This window comes from Tenebrio molitor, chromosome 2 (assembly GCF_963966145.1).
Source record: "Tenebrio molitor chromosome 2, icTenMoli1.1, whole genome shotgun sequence".
Lineage (NCBI taxonomy): Eukaryota > Metazoa > Arthropoda > Insecta > Coleoptera > Tenebrionidae > Tenebrio > Tenebrio molitor.
The window spans coordinates 6,636,328-6,656,264 of record NC_091047.1 but is presented as its reverse complement, the minus strand read 5'-3'; the positions used below and the strand labels follow the sequence as shown (position 1 = coordinate 6,656,264).

Sequence of the window (19,937 nt, the reverse complement as noted above, 5' to 3'; positions counted from 1 at the left end):
CGAATCAAAAGGAATGATTTATTTTTAAACGAATTTATTTTTTAAGACAAATTACAGGTTAAAGTAAAACTAAACTGGTATGTACAATTTTTAAAGTGTTCGACACAAATTTCTGGCATTTGAATCGTACACCTAATAATACACGTGCAGAAGAAGAAGTTTTACAATTTTCTATTCTTACAAACCAATTCTCCATGCACGTGTATATTTTAAAGCTAAACTAAATCTAAACTAAATCAAAAATGTATTGCTTATATTGCCTAGTATCGTAGTGCTCCTTACGTAAAATAAATTATTGGGTGGTTAAATTAATTATTTTTAATAATACGTTTCAAGATCACTCACTTTTATACTTAAAAGAGCTGTTAAACATGTCCTGCTCATGATTATACACTGAATAGCGTTACAAAAATAAAGCTTTCGGGGTAATAAAATAATTGCACTTTAAATACGGTTATAAATTTACGATTAATTAATACTGCCCTTGTGGTTCATGTAACCGTTGAACTGCGAACTGGCTAACACTTTATCTATGGCAACTCTTCTCATTCTCGTGCAGGTGGCCAACAGGGCGCCCCCTAAGAGACACATCGCACCACCCCCCAGCGCCAACAGGGCCGAGAACCAACCGGTCTTCAAACAAACGCTGTTGGGGTCCATTTCTGCAGAAACAGTTTGTAATAAAGTTTAAAAAAAATACGATAAAATACCGTATCGGGTGAGGGTAACATTTCTTTCCTCTTCCGATTCACCTTCTTGCAGGACACGCAGAGATTGGAACAGATTTACGTTTTCAGAAAGGGGTGCAGCATTCGGGGGCAAAGTGGTCGACTGAGTGATGGAATCGACGGAACGTTTTCGCACGTTCTTCACATTCCTCCAGTGGCAAGGTTGGCTCTAAAATAACACCAGATTGTTATTGTTTTTCTACTATTTTTTTAAATCTTACGGGACATCTTCCGTGACACATTCTAACGTCACATTCGATGTAGAGGGCCGGAGATCCGGTAAACCGGAACGTCTTCATGTAGGCAAAGACTTGAGTTTCGTAAACTCCGGTTTCTGACCACGACCCCCGGAATCTCGAGATCAGCTTATCGTCAACCGGACATCTAAAAATGTTCCAGATAAAATTTGATTTATTTCTTTTTGGAAATTAATCCAAACGTACCCGTATTCATCTATGAGCTGAATCTTTTTGTGTGCCCCATTATGTGCAAAGCAGTCGTTGACAACGATGTCGAACCCGTCTACAAAACCGAATTAATTTGGTAAAAAATGTTTTTTTCGAAATCCTCACCGTATTTGCTCCGCATGTAGATAATTAGTGTCAAAGGGTCGCCCACCCGGACCGGTCCGGTCACTCTGTTCCCGCTGGTTCCGTAACCGTACCGGATTTCCATGTAGCATTCCGGAGGTGTCAAAGTGAACACCACCGGATTTCCCGTGGCCACTCTGTAACATAATCGCACGTAAAAAAATGTCCCGTAATGATGTCTTATCTCGATCCACTTGCTCAAAATTATTGTCGGTTTTTACAAAAAAACCTATTATATTGCAATTTGTTTTTGTAACGCAATGTCTGCTTACTCAACGTCCAAAAACGGAAACGTAACGGTCTTCCAGAAGTCGTATCCGTACTCGCACGTCACTTTGAAGTGTTCGTCGTATTCTTCTTCGATCAGGGGGTTGTACTGGACTGTTACGGTGTTCCACATGAAGTTTTTCTTAAAAGGGAAAATTCGGAGTGAGTCGGATGAAAAAAAAAATTAGCCGCCCGAGCAGGGACTTGAACCCTGGACCCTTGGATTAAAAGTCCAATGCTCTACCGACTGAGCTACCCGGGCTTATAGTTATAACAAATTACTTACGGTAGGTGTCTTCCGATTGTCTTCGTTGTGTGTATTTTTGCCCAAAGTTCCACAACGATTCAATTGGATATAGAATTCGTAATAATCTCGACCGGTTCCATTGATGTACATGCAATCCGGATCGTACGCATAACCTAGAAATTACGCAATGACCATAGAACATGCTTAGCATGACAATGACAGTTTAGCTAATTGTAGTTAATGCGCAGTTAAGGATGAGCCCATTAACACAATGCGTTGTTGACCATGAAGTCTCAAGGCCAGAAGGCTTTTGCATAACTTTCATGAATCTCTTCGACCTTCGTTTTCCTAATCTCAAACATTTTCACGGAACCATAGACTTAACCTTACATTTTTCAAATTGAGTTTTATAAAATTAATATTGTTTTTATGGTTTTTAGAGAGTCTATCTTTCTGGTATGCAGGATTATGACTCATCTCTTATCAGGAGATGTGAAGATGTGACACAATCCTCCATTGATTTGGAATCCGTTAAACTGTCTGACTTTTATGGAGACTCATCTTTCCCCAATCTGATGGTAGGGCTATTTTGATTGGGATTGCTTCCAGACCTGAGCTAGATACTAAATAAATTAATAAACTGTTCTAAATTTGTTTTTTATTCCTTTCTATTCCGCTGCCTTTCTGCGAAATGAGTTGTAGGTCATGGGAAATTCGCGAGACGATTTGTTAGAATTACTGACTTGTTTCTTCTTACAGTCCACATTACTAGGTCCTCACTATTCGACAGTTGGAAAAACATTGAGCAAATTGTTTTTAAATTACCATAAAGGAAGCAATATCTCTTCGCTCGAGTTTTGCAACCGAGGAATTCAGAATCAGGAGAAAAAATGACGCATCACTCCATAACCAGAAGTGCGAAATGCGAAAGTCAAATCAAAATAACAGTGCTCTAAATTGTTTTAATGCCTCTTAAAAAAGTCGCATTACACGGTCGCTGCCGATCCAAAGCTATCATTTCTTACGCTCTTGCACCGCGTCACATTTTCGCACAACAAGAGTATCAAGGTAAAAATGTGCGTAATTAAATGGGCAACGGGAGGGTTCATTGTCTAATCTCTTAATTTGTGTACCGTTTTCGCGTCCACAATTAAATTTAAGGTTGCTAACCCGCGACAGAAAACCGCAACTTTGTTCGTTCGATCGTTTGATTTTGACGGTTGGTTCGTCGTGGGAAAGCCGCGATGGTCGCATAAAATCGGGAATTTGACGGGGACCGTTTACAGTTCCATTATTCCGCTTTTTCACGATTCGCGAGGCTCTTTTACATGTCACAGAAGCGCACCGAGAGGCACCGATCAAGTTCCAGGAGAACTTGTATTGTACCTAGCTTTAATCTTTCAACAAAGGGTACTGATACACGCAACGTATCTTTGTTTTTAGTTTAGCTGAAGAAGACTCGTGAAAAGTAGTTGAGGCTCTTCGAGAGGCATTAACAGCGAGGGGCTTTTACCTGCGGAGTAGACCAGCCCCGTGAACGTCCCGTTGAAGCCGACCCTGATCTTCATGTAGTCATCCTGGCACTCCGCCTCTATATCTGCAAGTGAGAAAATAACGCGTCATTTGCAAAGTAGGACGAGGAGTCCTTATCGTTGAATCGCCGACGGTCACTTTCCCGCCAAGCTGACCGGAACAGCTTGCGCAAAACTTAACGCCGGAAACACTTTCGGTATCGGGATCAAATATCGAAACTCACGTTGGACCCTCGTCGTGTTGAACCGGAAACGTCTGTACTCCCGGTCCCAGCTCTCGACCGGATGGTGCCAGTCCACGTCGTCCGGAGCCGAAGGTAAATCCCGAGTCCTCAAGTTCGGCACCGGAATGTATCCAGCAGTGTCCCCTATGAAGACCACCTGCAAGTGACAGTGGCACGGAATGCCACAAACCCAAATTTAGAAGAGATCACGACACTCCACTGACATACAAAGGAGGGTTTTTTAAGCGATTACTCTTGAAATAGAGCAAGACGCGAGCTGATTTACATATTACGTTACACGCACGATGGCAGCATCGTTTTTCCTTCTATCAGCCGAAATGATTGCCCCATCGCTTTCTATAAGAGTACAATGAAGAAAAATCTTCGCGCCTACATCAAAACCTATGTACCAATTGACATTGCCCAACAGCTCTATTATGAAGGATAATAGCCATGTTTCACTCTTGACACATCAGATACATCGCTGAATTATAACAAGACCGTCGAGATTCTTACAGATTCGTGGTCGCTGGCATCGCGAGTCAGGGCCTCCCTCGTGTGGTTGGCGTCGCCGTCCACCAAGGCGGCGCTCTCCGGAAGACCCTCCGTCTGGTTGATGGCACTTTCGACGCTGGTACTACTGCTGACGCTGTACTCCACTTCGGTGGTGTCTTCGCAGTTGCAAAACTGAAACCCGAGCACGTGCGATCTTCCGTTTGATTATTTCCTAAGGTACTCACCGTTCGTGAAACCACCAAACAGATCCCGAAAACGAGAAAGGGGCGCCACCTGAACAAAAGTGAATTTAGGTGAAAACAGCAAAACCGTAAACGTCTTGTCAGGCTAACAGTATCGTTAATTTTTGGTAACTTAGACACGCTAAACGATACAATTATCTTTTTGGTCGGTGTTAATGCAGTCCAGGTCCCAGCTGGATGTGTGACAGTCAAGCGTGGAGTCTTAACGGATTCCAGTTCCGTGCGGTGAGCTTGCACCAGCTACTGTACGCAGTTTTTTCCCGCAAAAACAGCGACTCTTCTGGGATAACATTAAACATACACGTGACCTTGCAAAGAACCGTTTTTGACGTGTGAGGTTTTGCGGATTTTTTTACAAAGTCGCCGGTTCTTAAGCACGAAACTTGAGGGTGGTCACCGAAGTGAGACCCTCCTTGTGACTCCCTCGAGAAAATCTCAACTCACAAACTGCCTCTTCTTCGCCTCCAGATGACTTCGACGTCAATAATTTGCAATTCGATCTCTTGCGAATCCAGACGGCAATTTGCGCCAATAAAGGACCCGTCTAATTAATTTATTTATGCGCATTTACGACATGAATTAACGTCAATCAGAGATCCACTCTCGCTTCCAGCATTTTGTAATTTGGTTCGGTTTCTTTAAACAAGTCCTTGGGGATTGCACAAAGTAGTACACAACGTTCTGTCCCAGGGTCAGCGTTAATTAAATTTTGAGGCGCTTCATAGAAATCGACTGTTCGATTTGTACAAAAAAGAACTAATCGAATCAACTTCGCGGGAAGTATTCAATGAAAAAGATCTTACAAAAATAGTGAAAAAAAAAGTTGTTTGTAATGTAGAACCAATTTGCCTCCTGTGAGGATTGAACTCACGACCCCTGGTTTACAAGACCAGTGCTCTGCCACTGAGCTAAAGAGGCTTACGTGTTTTGTGGCAAATTTAGTCGAAGATAAGTGAAATCTTTTTGCAACCGAATTATTTTATTTATTTAATTTAATAAGTATTCAAATTCTCTTCTTATCACAATTAACTTACTTTATCGAAATAATAATTAAATTTATAGAAGAAAACATGGATTTTTTCAGTCAACAGTGGAAAGAGTGCATTATCTTACCCAACCTTGTACAAATAATGTCAGTTTAATTGTATTATGTCAATTAGTCTAAAAAGTGAACTACAAAGTAATAAGAACAGAGCTGTCTCACTGGATTAAGAGTGAATTTGACAGAGTTGATGCTTAGTGATTAAGCTAAATATACACAGTTGCTAAAAATAGCATGGCACGTTTTGACGTATCGATCGTCCCGCTGTATATTTTATATTTATTCAATCCGCTGAATTATGAATTTGAATATAATCAATTATGAATCATATAAAAACTGGTTCGCATGTAGTGCCACAGATGGCGCCGCGTTTGTAGTTGACGAGTGTTCGTAGTCCTTCACTCAATAAATACTCTGATTTGAGATACGTTCGGCAAGATCATACTTCACAGGATCATTTCTGAAGTATTCATATTCTAACAATAACTCTTAACGAGAGTTAAATGTAACCACGATGAAGAGATATAGTTTCGTGCTCTGAGCGTGAGGCAGATTTGTTTTGGTAATTTTTACTGAATCAAGTCATCGATGATCGTTCGACACAAGTTTCTTGTGATATGAGCACGGAGCAGTCTGAGTGGTTTCTTTTTATTTAATTTAAACTAAATATTTTTCAATATATAAATCAATTAACACTATTAAGTATTATTAACAGTGGTGTTTAATGTCAGATTTATCTTATTTGCCTTATTTAATATTTATTATTAAATAAATGTCAAATGGATTGAGACTGTTTGTTTGTCTTTGTCACGGACCTAGTTATAAATTGTACCTCCATGGTCTTTGTAGTTTTCACGTTTGAATAATAACAGGTGACTATTAAAATTTTCACTTAGGGTTGGCTATGGATCATTCTTTGTTTTCCGTTGCACCTTAGACACTGACAAATTTGACACTTCAATAAATGTTTTTCTCTTAATTTGGTTATGTTTCAATTGTACTGACTGTCATTTGTCGTTCGTTCTTGCGTGTGTCTAAAGTACAGAAAAAATAAAAACTCGTTCAAAGCCAACTCCAAGTGAAAATTTTAATAGTCACCCGTTAGTTATTTAAGATATAAGTGTAAAAAGTTATCCTTTATTGCACGAACGGGTTTAAAATACCACCGAGGTACGAGGGTGTATTTTAAAAGAGTGAACTTTTTACACGTATGTCTTACAACATTTTATCTGCGATCGTGAGATCATCACACCGGTTTCAACATAAATTTGTCTAAAATAATTCATTGGTTCAATATTTCATGAATAACCAAAGTCGTTTGAGAACCACGTCGTTTAGCAACCTAAACAATGTTTCCAACAAATTCGATTGTTGTATTCTGGCAGTTCTGTGCCATAAAAGTGAGAAATCGTGCTCTAAAACTTTTAGAGAACGATTCCGTCAGTTTCTCTAAACGTCAACTTTGACAACGACTTTTAGTGCAAAAAGTGCCTACTTTTTACGCAATCGTAGATAAAGTACATTTACATATTATTTCCCAATTAAGAACAACAGAATCTACCATTCTAGCTTATTTAATATGATTTTTCTATTTTACTATTTTAGTATTTACTATTTAGTCTTTATACGCCCCCAAATGAGGGCATAAATTGGCCTTTATGGCACAGATCTGTCAAAAATCTGCCAAGCAACGGTTGGTTTAATTATTCAAACAATGGTATCAAACATTATTTTATTAAAGAAAATCATACGTTATATACACAGTAACAGTAACCCTAACAACATCAAAATGTATAGCTAACTAAATTTGCATGGACACAACTTTTAGTTGATTTTCTTTAAGGAATACTAAATATTTGTTTGAATCTTTTAGAAATTATAAAATAGAATAAAATCTCCTGATTATGCCCTTAATACATAAATAACTACAAAAAAAGTGAAACATCAAAGTCATTATCGTGACATTTGGCGTGAACTAACCAATACATGGTCCTAACCTCACTTTGAATTTGATGTTTCACTTTTTTTGCTCGCCACTGTACGAGGCACGAGGGGGTTTGTAGAGTTTTGTAGATACTATTTAGTGTTTACTCAAGTTTACTGTTTGTCTTTGTAATCTTCAGTTTTTTCTTTTTCACATGTTTGACACATCAACTGGCTAGGCTACTGGCTTGGAGCTAAAAAGGCCAATGTCAGTATTTTGCTGTTTTGAGTTAATCATGCATTCGATTTGTTTTCTTGCTCTTAGATTTCATATGCTAAAGGCCAAAATTCAAACAATAGCAGATCTATAAATATAATGGTAGCCAATGTCACTATGAACTCAACCACATCAGTTAACGCTAAAAGACTAATGCCAATTGGAATTTTCTCAATGTGACAGTTTTGACACTGGCCCTTTTAAAAGCTTCAAGGCCGCAGTCCATATCTGAAATGGACTGTTAATGTAGGCGCGCGAGCGAAAAAGCGTAGAAAGAAAAAACAATAAAGGGAACGCTATCGCTACCCTTCTTTTGACGTCATTTATTATCGAAGGGCCAATAAGAAAATATCAGAGAGAGCCTTTTCTATACAATTTGGATGGATGCGCAGGCGTACATTAGCCGTCTATATGTCGATGGTTTGACAATCATTAAATCATAGGCGTACGTGCTTACAAGAAGGGAAGCGTGAAAATTGTGAATTAATTGAAAAAACATTGTATATTTTTATTTTTAACAAACATGAAATCATACTATCGCGGCCAAAATACTTTGGTCGTCACTTTTTGACACTTCAAATGTAAATCAAGTATTAATGTCAATATACATGACAATTTCAAATTATTCTTGTCAAAAATATGGCACCTTCAGTTTTTGATAAATATAGAATCGTCTTACTTACTTCTGAAGGTTGTCTAAACCGCGACCATGTTGATCTTTTGCTTTTAAACCCTGCCTCCGCAGCTGGGATTTACCCCACCCGTATGACACTGATAGAGTAAAATAATTTTGACAGTAGTAAAAAATAAGGTTAAACATCCTAAAGTTTGCTTTACAATTGAATGTCATTTATGTCACATTGACGACCAAAGTATTTTGGCCGCGATAGTACAAGTTATAAGTGATGATGAGAAAAATTGACCTGAAATTGACCTAAATGATTTCCACTGTGCTCCAAGCAATATTGCAACGCAACTATGGACCTCCTCTATTTAATTTACAATAAAAACAAAAACATTGGTCAGCATTTTAATAGCTTCTACCTTTTTGCTTATTGCAAGTTCTTCTTATCAATCGGTCTGAGAGGAACTCCTCTAAATAGTGAATTATTCCTGCCGTGTAAGCAGTAACTGACTGAATAATGATTAGAAATGTTTATTGTTTCATAAAATTGATTAACAAAAAATGTTTATTTTGCACCTCAGGGAATATTTATTAGCTTTGCAATATTTCAAAAGTATCACCAACCTGTCAAATATTGTCAACCTTTTATAGTGACTTGGCAGTGCTTAACAAAATCAAGCTACCAAGCTACTCGATGGAACTTGGAAGCTTATCTTAAGAAGAGTTGAACATATAAAAAGATAATTACAAGAATGTTAAGATTTTTAACATCAGTGGAGGTAATAAAATCAACAAGGTTAAGTTTGCTACCATCATAAAATTGCAAGTTTTATGACACTCACTTCTAATTAACTTGACGAGTACATTGTGTCCGGAATTGTGAGATGGGATTTAATGGAAAAAATAATTAACCAGAACAATAATAACTTATGGCTGATGAGAAATGATCTTTAAATAGATTCACGAGTTCAAGAATTTGCAGAATGTTGTTAGAAAGCAATGTGCACCAAGAGAATTGAATTGTTTAAGTCTTTAAGTAATAAAAAGTTTTCGCGATTAATACAGACATCTATTCGAAGCACTCTAGAAGTTCTAGAACCAAGAAAAATCCTGAAATATTCGAGTCAATTCCGTTTTGTACCTGATGATAAGTTAAATTAGTTTCCAAGCGCGACTTCCAACTTCTCCGTACTTCACGATCATTTGTTACCGTAAGTCCGTAACGACTTCTGCCATGTTTTAAAACTCCCCAATTTTAGTTGGTCCGTTGGAGTGCAGATGTCACTTATTTATTGTCAGAGCGCACTTCCATAAATCAACTTTCGCCTGTCAGGCCGCTCAATTCCTCTGGCACCAATCAAAGCAATTACGAATAAAGTTGGAGATTTTTAGATTGAAAAAGTTAAGCGAGACATGAATCGATTTACACATTTTACACTTGAAATTGCAGACTTACCGAGTTATTGAACGTCGACAAAAGACATAAATGCCATAGAATACGAATGAATCAGAATTAAGCTGAGGACGTTGCGGCTTGACTTCTAAACTGCTTATTCATTCATACTTGGTACTTTTTGCGAGAAAAAGCGTTTTACTAATAATGGCGCTGTATTGTAATTTAATTTATTTTATGCTAGGATTGAACATTTCAAAATGAAGTTATTATGGATTTTTATGTCTGGAAAATTTTTCTTGCGTCGAAGCGATCATTTAGTTTGTTAAGTTACATAAAAGCCTACTCGGTGCGTGAAATGGTTATTTGAATATTTTTAATGGCTACTGAAGTGCCTTTTAATGCGCTTTGTGCTTTTGTCCCTTCGTCGAGAAATCGACTCTGCTTTTTCATAAACTGCAATTTCCGTACTTAAGTACAATTTAAATTGAACCAATCGTGCAATGAGAAACTCTTGACTCAAGATAAAATTAAAAAAAAAGGATCTCTACTTTAAATATAACTGCAGTTCTGGCCCTAAACAATCTATCTGCAGTAAATTCCTAAAGAATTGGCTTCTTTTTCGAGTTAAAGAGAAATTGCTCTGTACTTAATGACATTATTGTATGTAAGTTTTCTCACATAAAAACATATTCTTTGTTATATATAATTTTAGGCTTGTGACCATTACAAATGTATTTTGCACGTGTTTATAACTGCACACCGAGTACGAATAAACATGCAGTGACAGTGTATTCACCTTTCCATGTCCACTGTTGTAAAAAATTACAAAAATAAAATTGTAATTAGCATTACAAACACAGTAAGCATATGCGACACTTGCATCAAGTTCTTTGCCCAGTTTCCGAATAGAAAGTCTTATTAAATATTAATTAGCCAACTCCGATTCTTCAAAACAAAAAGTGGAGATTGCAAGTTTGCAATGTTCGATTTAAATAGAGTACCAGCAACGGAATTTCGGGCAGAGTTGAAATTTGACTGATATAAGATGAGAAATAGGCTTTAGGTCAGGTGGTAGACGTAACCTCATTTTAATATCTACTATTGTCACATGTCATTTTGACAAATTTATTAAAATTTGGAAATCAATAACTAAAATGTAAAATAATTGTGCCTAATTGTGCCAGTTTATTTTGAAGTTCAGTCAAAATTAAGTATTATGACATTTATGACAATAAAACTTGGACTACATTGTTTTTTTTAAATGACATAAATTGCTGCGCGAAATTCCGTGCTCCCCACTGTACTTCTCTAATTTAATTTACAAGCTTCTTTTGTTTTCGTGTTATCTACATATTTTTAATTTGTTGTCAGTTAGCAGGTTTATGCTTTGTCAGATAAAATATATTGAACATAAATGTATCATAAACCATCGTGTCTGATGTGATCTTTGTTAAGTGACTGGAAAATTGGCACTGCTGTCAGCTGAAATTACTGGTTAAATTTCACAATGGGAATAATTCTAATGAAATCGTTTTTGTTACAAATTTAACACTAGCTCGATCTGCAAAATCATGCGGCTGAATGATAAGTTAAATTCTTTTATGTAATAAAATATGTTTTTGTAATGGATGCGACTGAAATGTGAAACTACACTGTGTGAAAAATGAGTTTTATATTAACAATAAATATGGTAGAAGGATGATTACATGTACACCTGGAGTCATCACTAGCCATCCACTCCCCACTGTGAATTTTACTAAATAGATTCGTGCAAGTTGTGTTTTGGTGACAAATCTGTCAAAATGTCAAAAATTTCGAAAACATCAGATGAGATCGTGTGAACGTGAAAACCGAAGAATTTATATGTAAAACGCGACCTAATTAGGGAACGTAAATGTAATTGCGAGAGTTCTGAAACATGTCAAAATTGGTTGAGTGTCCCTGCGAACGAAGATCAAAGCCGCCAACCAGATAAACCAGAAGGTACTAGAAGTATTGTCTGCCACTGCCAACCTTACTTTTTAACTAGTGGACAGGTATACTCAATTTCATATAAATGTGCATCTAAGCAAGCCATGAAAATCTGATTTTCTGTTGGTATTAAAGCTAAAGCTAGTAACTTTGACTTTCAAAGTTGCTTGCTCTGCGCGAACCCGATTTGACTAATTTTTCAGTTTTTGTCCATTTTAACATTGCTGATTTCAAAAGTAATGTTACTTCTTTTTAGTGATTAAATTAAAGTAATTCTTATTTGTTTTTGTCTTTGTATTTTTACCAAGTAAAGATTTATTGGACATGACCTTCATAAATGTGACTTTTGTAATGTAACTAAATTAAAGGTGCTTTTACACATGCACAGCTCACTTGATGAACATTTATATGAAATCAACTATAGGTATAGTCCATTTTTTAATTATAGTCCGATGTATCAATTAAAAAGCAGAACAACTGTCATATTGCTATCTCTTTTCAACATAATGTAAACAAACTATTGGATTCTTGTACGTATTGTATTAAGCGTGTCCCACTATGCATCTCGCTTTAGCATGTGTGATTCGAGCAAGACACGAGTTGTACGTTTATTACATTAGCGACGTCAAATTTTTAGGTTACGTTTTAACCACATTATTTGTGATAATTTTGTTTAATTTTGCTTGAAATGTCCTCCGTATGATGCCAACGAAAAGCATGTGGACAGATTCATTTACAGAATTTGTAAATTGCAAAAATAATATTGGAATTGCGCGAAAACTTGCAAGACTGGAAGTTAACAGGTAAGGGGGTAAACTAATTCATAGAGAGTTGTTCTGTGTTCATGGCGTTGCCGAAACAAAATCTAGGAAGAAAGAAAGACAGTCTAAACGTGGTTGTTTTGTGCTGTTTTCAACAATTTTTAATATATCTGACCTATTAGTTGATAATATGTAAATAGTTATCAAAAGAGTTCTGACGGGAGCGGTTTTTTGAAAGACTAAATTAAAACGGAGGAATGAATTTGCAGAAAAATCAAGAAAGCACGAAAGAACACAATATCTGTCTCATGTTGCCTAAATAAATTTTCAAATATTGGTAGAGCCATGCACTGCTGTCAAATGTCGAAAGCAGACGCAGGTCATGTCGACTTCTTGATTCGGACTACACTCATCGGACTATAATAAAAAAATGGACTATATCAATCAATCAATAATATGTACATTTATTCGATTTTAATTTGATACATTTTGTTTGTCGGGTATGTGGACACTGGGCAGATAGTAGTGAACTCTGTACTTTGTAGTAAAATTTTGGTCATTTAAGAAACAAATTCATTCTAATTTTACAGGGTTTACGCGAAAGCAGTTGGCAATATTTGTGCACAGAGGGTTCCTTCATGGGGTTATCAAAAAAATTACTTACATATACAAAGTTTCTATCAAAAACGTATATCAAAAGTCCTGTGGAATTCGAGTTTCACAATTCCACAGAACCCTTGATATACATATGTACTTACATTCTTTTATAGACACTTTGTACAAATATTACATTTACATTAATTAATTATGTGCATTATTCAGCCGGTTAGCTAAAATTTGGTAACCATATGTAATGTTTCCGATTCTTTACGTGTCAAGTTATTTTTTGTTGTATTTCTTTCATACAGAGCAAGTCTAAAGTCTAAAAATAATTCGATAAAGTCCAATGTTGAGTTTTTAATTTTAATTTTCAGAAATGTCAACCTGAGTCAACCTTATTTTACAAAAATGAAAAACAACTTAGATTTCAAATTTGAAACTTCAGTCTTATACTATGTGCAACGAGTAATACAATACAATGACTTTACATTAAAAAAATACAGCAAAAGAAGAAAACGAAGAGACACCTAATAACGGAACATGAAAAAAAATCTAAATTAATTTTATCACCACTAGCGTCGCGTTTACCTCGATAATTACTATCCGCAACACTGTCTAGTGAAACATTTGGTGACAATTATGGTTTTGAGGTTAAGTGTTTGTTAAGCGCCAAGTTTATCAGTTCGCGTGAATTCTATGTTACTGAAAGTATAGCTAAATGTTATCGTGTAAAAACTGGTATGCATGTAGTAGCACAGATGGCGCCGCACTTATAGTTGCCGATTGCTCATAGTCCTCAACTAAATAAATACTCTGATTTGAGATACGTTGGGCAAGATCATACTTCACAGGATTATTTCTGTAGTATGCTTTTCGAAAACTTAATTCTCAATGAGAGTTTACGCGGCCACGATGACGAGGTATAGTTTCGTGCTCTGAGCGTGAGGCAGATTTGTTTTGGTAATTCTTACTGATTCAAGTCATCGATGATCGTTCAACACAAGTTTCTTGTGATATGAGCACGGAGCAGTCTGAGTGGTTCATTTTTATTTAATTTAAACGAAATATTTCTCAATTAACAGTGGTGTTTGTGTCAGGTCTAGCTTATTTAATATTTATTATATTAAATGTCAAATGAAATGGCATGAGGCTGTTTGTCTTTGTCACGGACCTAGTACAGTTGGCTTAAAAAAAACGGGAAATGAAATTTGACCTAATGTGAATTGGAAATTTAATTTGTCAATTTATGTCAATTTGTGTCTGTTTGACAGTTGCATTTATGACACATAAGTGCAGTTTTTTAACCTAAATTCTAAAAGGCCGTTTCAAACTATAAAAATTTAATAAAATCTGACAGAACTTTTTCTGACAGTTCCCGTTTTTTTTGAAGCCAACGTATTAGTTAATAAATTGTACCTCTATGGTCTTTGTAGTTTTCACATGTTTGACAATCATTAATCATAGGCGTACACGTCTTACAAGAAGGGGGAGCGTGAGTGCAAATTGTGAATTAATTGAAAAAAATTGTATATTTTGACAAATACATAAAATTATAATAGTATACACGTTTATAAGGAAGCTTTTAAAGCACGCGCGACGAGTTTAAGAGCACGACGCGTAGCGGAGTGCTTTTAACGTCGCAAGTGCTTTAAAGGCCCTTATAAACGTGTATCATACGCTATTTTTTATTATACCTGCACTACAATCTGAAAATTATAACAAAAAAGGTAAACTGAAATACCTTTTCCGAAGTAATCTGTGTCATCATTAATCGTTGATATAGAAATGGTCAATTGTTGTTGTTTCGTTGCCATCATAAATTGTGTATAAATGTCTATTTATCATTGTTCAAAATGTAGGTGAATTTGTTGTTACATAAGCAACCCTTAAAACTTTAGTGTTTTAAAGGCCCTTTTTCGCACGCATTTTAGTGTCAAAAACAGGCATTATGATTCAGGTATAATAAAAAAGTATTATACGTAAGTCATTGAGAATTTGGCCTAAATGATTTCCACCGTGCAGCAATCAATATGGACCTCCTATAATTTGTACATTAAAAACATTGGTCAACATTTTAGGGTCTACATTTGCTGCATTTTCATTTGCTTGTTGCAACAGTTATCTAAAATTTCGTAACTCAATGTAACTTTTAAAAATTTTAAAACCAATATTTTAACGCTGTTAAAATATTAAGTCAACGACGATCCCATACCGTAATTAAGTGTAATTAAAAAAAAATGAGAGTGCAGGAAGAACACATTTTGAAGATGTGCTGGCAAATAAAAAAGTGAAGAAGAACTGTTTAAACTTTTTTACTTTTTTCTCATTGTAGAAGAATTAAAATTGTTGCTCTTAGTTATTTGTTAATCGTTGTTAGTGGATACTTTGCAGTTAAAGTAATTTCCGTAATGAAAAGTATTCAACATTATCTTTTTCTATTTTTATTTAGCTAGATTTAGATTTTGCCTCGTAATTAAATGTACCTACCATTAGTTTTCTTGTTGACAATTCTTTCCTTTTTATAAATTGTGTACAATATACCTAATATTTTTTGAAAATCAATCACATGCAGTAGTTGTAACATTAATGACTCTCACCTCATTAATAAAATAGTGTCACAGAAAATATCGTCTTTTCATAATTTCCATTATTTTTAGAATGACATTACATAATACTTAATATAAATTAATATTCACTAAAATGTATACAGGGTGTTATGGAAGTCCACGTAATAAATTTAATCACCCTTAGAAATCTTTAAAATAATTTTGTTCAAACCTCTAACTTGATACTTCGCTCATTAATTGAAACGAAAGAGTGAGTGAAAATGATTTCACTGTTTTTCATTCGAGTATTCCGGACACGGAATCTTGGCCACAACTGACATTTAACTGACAAATATGTGTGAACTACCCTTTATTGAATAAATATAACCCAACTTTAGACTCGATAAAGTCATTTCCCTGCTTTTTGGTGTCACAAGAAAAACTTCAAAATGATTTTTAATAGTTGTCATTTATTAATGACACTAATAATTGGTTTACATAATTTTCTTAGAAATGTCTAAAAAATGTTGGCCAAGATTCCGTGTCCGGAATAGTATTTTAATCGAGTAATTTTTTTTCGTGCTTCGTTATCAGTGGATCATGGGCCACATGAGCGGGTAAGAATTTTAGGTTCAAAGCATATTTAATTTTAACGTGTTTTGAAGAATTTGCGGAAAAAATGATTAATAAAATATGTAGTAGTTTATTTAATGAGTTCGTGCGTAAATTGGGCCTTTTTTGGCACTCGTGGGCCTTTACACACGAACGAGTTGAATACAACGTTTTTTTTTGTTTGACGAGCCCTTTAAAGGCTCCAAATCGCTTAAAATCTTTAAAATTAGCTTGACGTTTCGTTTTGACAAGTTTTGACATTTATCAAAATCCGTTCACACAGGAGAAAATTCTCAAATTCTGACAGTGCCGCACAAAAAAATGTTTATTTTAACGAGTCCTATTGGTGGTTAAATTTATTACGTGGACTTCCATTACACCCGGTATATTTTTAATAGTAGGCATAATATAACGCAGATGATTATTATTAAAAAAATTAGTAATTTTTTTATTGAATCCAAGACAAAGGAAATTGTTAATTTTGAAATGGCGTGCTTTAGTTCATCGATTTTGTATCGTATTTTATTTACATGCACAAGTAACATAATCGTCGTTATTTATAAATTCTATTATTACTTTTTTAATTACATGACATTTATTTTAAGTATACATCCGAATGTGTAATTATTCTTATCTTAATTTGTGATTTGTTGCTATCTGTTAGGGAAACAAGCTTATTGAAAGATACACCCCGTTACTGTTTTAAATAAATATTTCCAAAGTATTTTTTTTAAGTAACAGGACAACACTACTTCGTATGACGGATGCGTTAATATTTGTCTGTCTTTTTAATTGCCAGTTATGTTGCTTTTCTCTGCAAATATCTGACAAATTGCTGTGGATGAGCCAGTTGTGTTTTTGTTATAATCGATCGATTCTGCTAATGACAGTGGAATGAACGTGAATTAGCCGAGTTGTGCGAGAAAGGAGGAGAGCAATTAACCATAATTGTACCATAAACTCATCGCTGTCTGGTTATAATTTAATGTATTTAAATGAAGACAATCTAAACGCCGAGTCTGTGCTAAATAGGTGGCGGCAACACAAGGAGTCCTCGCTAATGAGACAAGCCGCGATGGACTAATCGAAAACGAGGGCCGTAAAGGAACGCCACCTGTGAATGGGTCGACTCCGATGGGCGCTAATTCAACTCGAACAACACAAACCGTGATTACATCCCGATATCGAACCTAAACCTATCCATTTTCACTTTCCTCGCGCCACACTTTTTGATTTCGTCCGCATAAATCTGAATAAGTAATGAAACGAAAGTAAAATTAATGATGGCTCACCTCGTAACAAAATCCATGTCGCGTTTTTCGAATTAGTCGAATCAGTAAGACATTGGTTGCGAGTTACAAAATGTTTTTAGTGCTTCCTCTTGCAGTATCCTCTTTCGACACTAATACTCAACACAACATGTAATTCAGTCGAGATCCAAGCCCCGATAAATTTAAACAAATTTTAATTTCGTCGGATCTTCTTCCACATTTTTTCCACGCGATTATCGTACGCACGACACTGTCGACAGAAACTGACACCGATGGTGAGGACGAAGAGGAAGCGCCGTCGTGATGTTGGGTACTCAACAATCGTGAAGAAACTGTTATGGAGTAGTTCTTGCGCGAAATCTTCAACAGTTGTAGTGAATTTCTAAATTGCACTGAGATACATATTCTGCCCCTTCCACCGTTCTTCTTCGGCTTTTGCTATTTTTTCAGCTCTTTTCGTGGCCTAGACATTACCTTCGGTCCGACAAGCCAACATTTTTTCGGACGATGAATACAATTAGATTATTTAAGCGTTTGTAGAATTTTATCCGCCAGATCTTTACACCGCTTCGTGCCGAATGCGCTGATGGAACAATTAAATCCCTAATTTCATGATTCACTCCCCATTTCTCTCAATTAAAAACTACCAACGAATTCATTCATTTGCGCCGATAAAAACACAAGCGCGCCATTACCGCACCATTATTCTTAAAAAATCATTATCCAAACAGTGCTAATTACCAACTTTCGGCCAACACGAGTTTAATGAGATTTGAGAAATCGAATTATTCTACGCCGCCAATTAAACGTCATTATGACATGTGTCAAAATATTTCGAGATGGCGCTGCGTCTAAATTGAATAATTGAATACTCCTGCAAATTCTTCAGGAGATCTTCACATCCCTGCTCATTATTTCCATTTACAGACGTACCTAAGCATGAAACAGTCTCAGTCGTTTTTTGAAGCAATTCAAAAATAATCTCTCAAACTGTTTCAATTTTTTGGGTTGGCTTCATGTCAAAAATAACAATGTGGTTGACATGTCGTATTTTAGACTTGATGATTATAATCAAATGCGGAAAAGTGCAATTCCAACTAATTTGGACACTGTACATTCAGAGCGGCTAAAAGCAAACGAATCGTACAACATTTTGAAACGTAATTATATGTTGCGGATTTTATTCACGATTCGATAACCGTCAAAATGAATTAAATGACACTGCAATGTCATCTTGCCAAAGACGAGGTTTTTTGCTTTGTGTCTGCGATTCGATCAGTTCGGTGGTTAAACAAAGCAGATATTGGATTCTGTAATCTGTAATGGAAAACTGATTTCATTCGCATTGTTTTCTGCACAGAAATATTCTCTTTTGGTCTCAAATTGGCAAAAACCTTGGATATTTGAATATTATAATTGAATTACATTGCTCGTGACTCGTTTTGTGACTGCAGAACTGTTACTGTTTTGGACATTGTTTCACTTACTAATCGATTACATTTATAATATATTTTTTAACAAGCAATTCATTCTTTTTGCACTTAAAACTTAAAGTAGAGTTCATTTTGATCCGTGCACCAGATAAGAGTAAGGTTGGCAGAGTTACCTCCAAGTACTTTCTGCTTTGATCTAAATTTGTACATTTAAGAGTTACAGCAATAACATTTACATGATTCAATTAGGTGTAGTTACGCTTTGTATAACAAATTTGTACTTTGATTTTATATTTGCACACGACTCCATTTGATGTTTTTGTTTTGATATTTGACAGGCTTTGACAGCATTTCTACTTCAACTAGATTTTCCCCCAAACACAATTACACACAACATTTTGGGAAGGGTTGGTAATGATTCTACGGGGTGATCAAGAAGGACTGTTTAAGTTGGTAATGCTGAATTTTATTTTTAAATGGTACAACTGGAGTAACTTCCGGTTGTTGACGGCTTCACACTGACAGCCGCATCAGTGACAAGTTCAATTTGACATTTCAAATTAAATTAAACATGCTGGTGAATCGTTCGAGAGAAGAGTTAATTTATGTTTAGAGCAAAATGGGGAGCACTTCGAGAATTTGCTTTAGTTAATTTTTAGATTATTATTCCGAATTCCAACTCTGATTTCTTTTTGTCGTTAATTTTTACTCTCATAACCTACCATTTTGTCGTTATTAATCATATATGTATAGTCCATTTTTTAATTATAGTCCGATGTATCAATTAAAAAGCAGAACAACTGTCATATTGCTATCTCTTTTCAACATAATGTAAACAAACTATTGAATTCTTGTACGTATTGTATTAAGCGTGTCCCACTATGCATCTCGCTTTAGCATGTGCGATTAGAGCAAGACGCGAATTGTGCGTTTATTCCACTAGCGACGTCAAATTTTTAGGTTACGTTTTACCACGTTATTTGGGATAATTTTGTTTAATTTTGCTTGAAATGTCCTCCGTATGATGCCAACGAAAAGCATGTGGACAGATCCTTTTACAGAATTTGTAAATTGCAAAAACAATATTGGAATTGCGCCGAAACTTGCAAGACTGGAAGTTAACAGGTAAGGGGG

General features: G+C 35.7%; 1 protein-coding gene and 4 non-coding genes across 5 annotated transcripts; 2 read left to right on the top strand and 3 right to left on the bottom strand.

Annotated features, from left to right (window-relative positions):
* Positions 1-17: 17 nt before the first annotated feature.
* Positions 18-18,159, bottom strand: LOC138124433 (cuticlin-3). The gene is made up of 12 exons (XM_069039477.1): positions 17,392-18,159; positions 4,329-4,377; positions 4,105-4,275; positions 3,589-3,745; positions 3,346-3,429; positions 1,872-2,005; positions 1,591-1,727; positions 1,301-1,455; positions 1,172-1,250; positions 950-1,112; positions 711-897; positions 18-662 (listed from the first exon to the last, which is right to left on the bottom strand). Exons 1-12 carry the CDS (start codon positions 17,406-17,408, stop codon positions 469-471), a joined length of 1,527 nt encoding a protein of 508 aa, XP_068895578.1. The 5' UTR covers positions 17,409-18,159; the 3' UTR covers positions 18-468.
* Positions 1,775-1,847, bottom strand: TRNAK-UUU (transfer RNA lysine (anticodon UUU)). The gene has a single exon. It is a non-coding gene; the product is annotated as a tRNA-Lys (tRNA).
* Positions 5,193-5,264, bottom strand: TRNAT-UGU (transfer RNA threonine (anticodon UGU)). Its single transcript has one exon. It is a non-coding gene; the product is annotated as a tRNA-Thr (tRNA).
* Positions 5,824-6,030, top strand: LOC138125149 (small nucleolar RNA U3). The gene has a single exon (XR_011157362.1). It is a non-coding gene; the product is annotated as a small nucleolar RNA U3 (small nucleolar RNA).
* LOC138125150 (small nucleolar RNA U3) lies at positions 13,776-13,981 on the top strand. Its single transcript, XR_011157363.1, has one exon. It is a non-coding gene; the product is annotated as a small nucleolar RNA U3 (small nucleolar RNA).
* Positions 18,160-19,937: the final 1,778 nt, after the last annotated feature.

Bases quoted from the DNA above. Each gene is read 5' to 3' on its own strand.
- LOC138124433 (XM_069039477.1), bottom strand. The intron at 4,276-4,328 runs GTGAGTACCTTA...CTCGGGTTTCAG, and splicing joins GTTTGGTGGTTTCACGAACG to TTTTGCAACTGCGAAGACAC. The intron at 1,251-1,300 runs GTGAGGATTTCG...TCGGTTTTGTAG, and splicing joins CTACATGCGGAGCAAATACG to ACGGGTTCGACATCGTTGTC.